The following is a 6029-nucleotide window of genomic DNA, read 5'->3' as shown; positions in this document are numbered from 1 at the left end:
CATTTTTTATATTTTACCATATTTGATTTTTTTGAACAGGGGTGCAGTGGTGCAGTGGCGCAGTGGGTTGGACCTGGTCCTGCTCTTCAGTGGGTCTGGGGTTCGAGTCCCGCTTGGGGTGCCTTGTGACGGACTGGCGTCCTGTCCTGGGTGTGTCCCTTCCCCCTCCGGCCTTACGCCCTGTGTTACCGGGTAGGCTCCGGTTCCCCGTGACCCCGTATGGGACAAGCGGTTCTGAAAGTGTGTGTGTGTGTGTGTGTGTGTGTGTGTGTGTGTGTGTGTGTGTGTGTGTGTGTGTGTGTGTGTGTGTGTGTGTGTGTGTGTGTGTGTGTGTGTGTGTGTGTGTGTGTGTGTGTGTGTGTGTGTGTGTGTGAGAGAGTGATTTTTTTGATTACTTTGTTTTTCCACTAGTTACAGATTTGTTCAAGGACACGACAGCAATATGCACAGAATCCATAAATGTATCAACAGCTTGTATGTGTTTTGTTCTTTGCACACTTCTCAAGCCTCATTTCTTCTTCAGCATGGACAATATTCGGTTTGAAATAGAAGTCATTACTGTTGTTATGCCGGTGTTTTTGTGAAGAGACTTTCTAATTTTCTAATTTCCCATCACTCAGCTCAGGAGTCACAGAAACACAAGTTTCAGTCCCTCTCTAGAATAATCAACTGACTATTAATGTGATAGCCACTACTGTTAAATACATTTATAGTATCTCAGTAAATAAATACTTCATAAAATGCATCCATAAATTATTGGAAAAGTTTCTTCCTCAGTTATCATATTTTCTTACTGCACACAATGGAACATAATTAATTACATAGAAAGGTCCATGCTGTAATTCTTCATCATGTTAAAGGACTCAGGTTAACCAGACGTTTTTGATATTCATTCATAAATATTGAAATACAACAAATTATTTCTTTCCTTGGCCCCTTGAAGCAGGCTGTGTTTCTTTACCCACCCAAAGCTGTGAAGGCATCCTCTTTTACTCTGGTTGAATACACAGTTCTCCAAAGGAGACAATTAAGGTTTTTTTAAGAATTTGATACTGTATGGAAACAGGATGGTGGCTGTGGTTAAAGCCTCACAGCTCCATTACCATCATTACACAGTTACACAAAGATGAATACCTCAAAACCAGTAGGCTCTGCTGTCAGTTGTGGGTTTTGAATGTGTAACTGCAAACAAAATGTATAGCATGAGAATATCTAACAGCAAAACCTCTACTCCTCTGCTGTCTTTTGAGCTCAAATGTTTCTTAATAATAATTAAAGACAAGCGGTTCTGAAAATGTGTGTGTGTGTGTGTGTGTGTATTAAAGAAGCAAAGCCATTATAAATCTTGGGCTCAGATTATTTGCAGAAAAATAAGTTAAACATGTGTATGATGTAATTCTATCATTCAAGAGATTTTTTTTTAATTGATGACAGATGTCAGTGGGTTCAGTCATGATCATATCATGTGTCTAGCTCTGCTTTTAAACAGGGGCCATGGTCTCCCCCAGTCCATCCCAGGGTTAAATTTGTCCTTCAGGAATCAGATGTTGACTGACAGGTGACCCTCAGGGGCAACCCCCAAACACCTGTTAGTCACCCAAAGCGGCGCCTGTTCCTCTGACTGGGGCAGGACATTAAGCCAGGGCCTGACACTGTGATCTGTGCAGGACATTGTATCAAACATAGTTACATCACCACAAGTAGTTTAACATAACAGTGTTTGCAGATGTACAAAACTCAATGAACCGTGACATGCTTTCAGTTTTCAGCAGATATGGAAAATAGATGAAGCTTAATTTCATCAGTAAAAGAGAGTACACAAAATGCTGACCCAAAAAGAAGACGTAAGGCAAGTTGCAAGTCCTCCGTGTTGTACAGTATACATAGAAACTGATACAAAAAACAGTCCTCAAAACAAAGAACATGTGTCAACAATGTGCATATGAACAGAACACAGAAACCTCTTGGTCACAACGTTTTGCCATCCCATGTCGACAAATAACGTACCTCGTATCATATTCTAACAATTTTTGTTTTGCAACAGTTAACATTCGACCCAAGGGGTTCTTTTATTCTGCAAGTATTATGAGTGCAAGGGTTGGCTTTGGTACTTCAGTAAGGATACATTTGTTCCCTTTTGGGGCACTAACTGCTTCCACATGTTTCTTCTACGAGTCATAAAAGCTACAATAAAGACAGTTATATGCTCCTTTCAATAAGAAATAAAATGTGTGAATTGAACCTATAGTGAATGACCACAAACACGATCACACTTAGGAATACAATACATGAAAATAGCCATCAAACGTGAAACTAGTTCCATGGTTGTACCTAGAACCACCCACAACTGCTGAGTAAGTTAAGCAGCAAGTGAGTCCATTGTTGCTGTGGAGGAGGAGGCCTGGGCATTGCTGTTCTTCAGGATGCTCCCTTGGGATCTGCCCCATGGTCCACCTCCAGACATATGGTTGTTCTGGACATGCTCACAGTCAGACTCATGCTCATACTCGTGGTCAGGCTCTAGGAACACAACCTTCTTCACACCGCCAGCCTTTCCCTCACAGTGTGTGCCATTGTTCCACTCACAGAGGGCATCGTCTTTCCCATTGCAGTGAGGATCATCCTCCCCTGGACATTGAGCATCATCCCTCCACTTGCAGCTGACATCACTTTTATAACCACAGTTTGCATCACTCAACATGGTGGCGTGGTCTCCATATGGTTTTGAAGCATTCTTGGTTCGAAACGAGCAGCGGCATGGCGTCAGGTACAGGTAGAGCAGAACTAGCACTAGGCTCACCCCACAGGACCCTAAAGTGGTGAGAGCTGTGCTGAAACTCTGGCTGGACCGATCACTGCTCAAGTTTCCCACCCTAACAGACACCTCAATGCTCTGGCTCAGGTTGTTCCCTGGGCTGACAACGATGCAGGTATAGATCCCAGAGTCCTCAGGGCGAGCCTTGTAGAGCTCAAGGGTGCCATTGGGAAAGACATGCAGTGCCCCTGTGTGGACGCCGGGCCGCAACACATGCTGAGCAGGTGTGACCCATAGCAGGGTGGTGTGTACATCACGGGGCGGAGCACTCTCACAGTGCAACACAATGGCTTCTCCTACGTGAACTTCCAACACGCGATGGCCGGAGACCAAGGAGGCTTCCACTGCACTACCTGAACAGTTCATGAATCCTGCTGGCATAGAGAACACGCTCAAAGACCTGCTGACTCCAGGAAGGAGACATGTGTAATCACTTCTGAAGTCAGTCACTGAACGGAATTGCTTCTGGGACCAGTGCTGAAGCATTGTGTGCAACGCACAGCCACATGCTAACAGGTTTCCATGAAGATATATTCCAGCCTGCTGCCATGCTGGTAAAGACAGTATCTCTAGTACAGGCACCTGTGTGAGCAGGTTGTAGGACAGGTCCAAGAATCCCAGCTGGGGAAGCTTGCGTTTTCCCACCAGAAGCCCAGATGGAAATTCAGAGAGCATGTTCCAGCTCAAGTATATTCTCTGCAGGCTATGAAGTCCACTAAAAGCCTGTGGGCTTATTGTAGTGATTTGGTTGTTAAACAGCAGCAGAACTTCCAGGTGCTTCACGTCACTGAATGTGGATTTGCTCACGGTCCTCACTCTGTTGGTGGACAGGTCCAGATACCTCACATGTGGTACCCTACTCAGAGCCTTTGGCGATATGTAGCTGATGGCGTTGTGGTGAAGAATCAGCGCGTCCAGTTTGTCCAGACGGTCCAGGGTCCAGTCTGGGGCAAGACCAGCAATCTGGTTGTAGCTAAGGTCCAGCCTGGAGGCAAAGGCCAAGCTGTGGTCTGGTATGGTGGAGAGGTTCTGGTTGCTGCAGACCACCATATCTCCGGCACACAGACAAGGTCTTGGACAGCCCTGCGGCACGGAACACACCAAGCACACGCAACACAGCAGCCCAATGGCCAACAGCATAAAGAGACAGATTCTGCCTCCACATGCACCCCAGTGGGGAGACCCCCCTTGTGGCTGAGCCCACACCATGGTACAACTGCCCTCACAGTCTGCCAGCTGGAGCTCAGTCAGTCAGCTGTGGGGAACCTAGAACCAACACAGAAAATTCTAGAGCCTTCCATATGAGTGCTGTAACAACTTGTCAGGTACTGGGAGATGAAAAATATTAACAATAATACTCTAATATTCAGTCAGAGGTTATACAGAAATATTGGGAGACATTAAAACTTGTTCTTGCCCCATTTATCCATTTTATCTGCAGTAAAGTCCATCAAGAACTGCCAGTTTTTGTCTTACTTTTATTTTACATAGATTACAAAAGCACTTACACGTGTTTTATATTTTTAAGACACACTGATAAATAGAATCACGCCGCAGTTCAAAGAGGAAAACGATAACCCCGGAACACCCATCAGCCGACCATGTCAACAGATGAAGAGGAGATAAAGATGCAAACCTTACTTTCCTGCGATCAATTCCCCAAAGTTAGTTTCCCCCCCTTCTTTTTCGTGCACTGTGTTTGGTTTCAAAAGAGATCCATTCGGCCTCGAACGCAACACATAGATTTCCAACCCGGAGTAAACACCAGCACGGCCAGAAAACGGAGCGGCGCAGGAACGCGCCTATCTCGAGACCTGCTCACCCGGACACGGACCGAAGCGGAGCGCAGACCACATAGGAGGAGGTTTCTGGGGACCAGAGACACACACGGAGCAGCTTTTACAGGGAGAGAGAGCGACAAATCGGCTCTTACACAGAGAGAGAGAGAGAAAGAGAAAATCAGTTCCTACAGAGAGAGAGAAGACAGAGGGAGCAGCTGTTAGCGTTATACGTCAGAAATCCTAAACCCAAGTCATAAAGGGATGTTGTGGACAAATATGCTCATGTCCCAGCTGTCTATGATACTGGACCTTAGTAACTTCCGTGGTGGAGATGCAGCGGTTTTACCTAGTCCTTCCTTTTTGTCGCGCTTAGTTACTTTACACAATGTGAAAGTAAAAACCCTGTGCGTGGCGAAGCTTCTCGGCGCTGCGCGAGCCATGTCACTCTTGTTTCACAAGTTTCAGAGAAACGCCTGTTGTTCTACCTAAGCTTCTCCTTAAATATTTATTGACCTTATTTTTCGTTATCGTTGGGGCACATTTAAATTTTAGGCACGGTAAAAATGCGTAGTATACGTAATACACATGCACAATTAGAGTAAAAATGCCGTTACACAGGCGATTTACTACTTGAATTTTGATTACTCTCGGATTCAGTTCTTGACTTCGGTATCAGCTTGCAGTGACTGAAAATAATGTTTTGTTTTCATTGTAACTTGTAAATTTGTAATAATTTTCCAAAAATCAGATAGTGGCAGGACTGAATACTCTTAGGTGCTAGAGAGAAGAGAAAATTGACAACTACGAGCGATTAGTTCGATGTGGTGCTTCATTAGCGGACTGAGAACATTGTTTTGTGCTGCTTTCACTCTACATGGTAAGTGCACGAAGGTGTCTCTCCCTGAGGATCATGAACAGGGACCTCAAAAAAAAAAAAAAAATGTCGAAACACAGAAAGGTCAAGGGGCGTGTTTGCTGCGGGCGCTGGCTTACGCCGTCTTGCACAATCAGTCCTTCTCTGAAAATACTGAAGTTTCTACACATTTTCAATCTGGGTGCCAGTCTACACAAGAGGAGGAGGGGGCTTGGGCTGTATTGAGCTGAACACAATAGGTGTAAAGAATTTACCCATCAGTGTAACAAGATGACCGGGTACTGTGGAGATAGCAAATATTAGCAATAGTGCTTGGTGCAGTTATTCGCAGATATGAGGGGGGTAAATTAGGCTTGCTTGAACACTGTAGGGGATGCCCCCCCCCCCCCCAGGCCTTTAGTAGTGGGGTGGATGGTGGCGATGACTCTTAGGTTCCACACCTGGAGAGGTCCACAAAAATTTTTGAATTAATTTTTTTAAGAGAATGCTTAAAACAATATTCTTACAGGTGGCCTGGAATTGCTAGCTACACCCCTGCACCTTCGTCATGCTATAGATT

The 6029-nt window shown here is 45.0% G+C and overlaps 1 protein-coding gene across 1 annotated transcript; it reads right to left on the bottom strand.

Annotated features, from left to right (window-relative positions):
- Window positions 1-1862: 1862 nt before the first annotated feature.
- Window positions 1863-4462, bottom strand: LOC108931334 (amphoterin-induced protein 2-like). The gene is made up of 2 exons (XM_018747048.1): window positions 4452-4462; window positions 1863-4081 (listed from the first exon to the last, which is right to left on the bottom strand). Exon 2 carries the CDS (start codon window positions 4022-4024, stop codon window positions 2360-2362), a length of 1665 nt encoding a protein of 554 aa, XP_018602564.1. The 5' UTR covers window positions 4025-4081; window positions 4452-4462; the 3' UTR covers window positions 1863-2359.
- Between the last annotated feature and the right edge of the window lie 1567 nt (window positions 4463-6029).

Source organism: Scleropages formosus, chromosome 2, assembly GCF_900964775.1.
Source record: "Scleropages formosus chromosome 2, fSclFor1.1, whole genome shotgun sequence".
In the NCBI taxonomy this organism is placed as follows: Eukaryota; Metazoa; Chordata; class Actinopteri; order Osteoglossiformes; family Osteoglossidae; genus Scleropages; species Scleropages formosus.
Note: the sequence above shows the minus strand (reverse complement) of the source record. Positions and strands in the feature narration are given on the sequence as shown.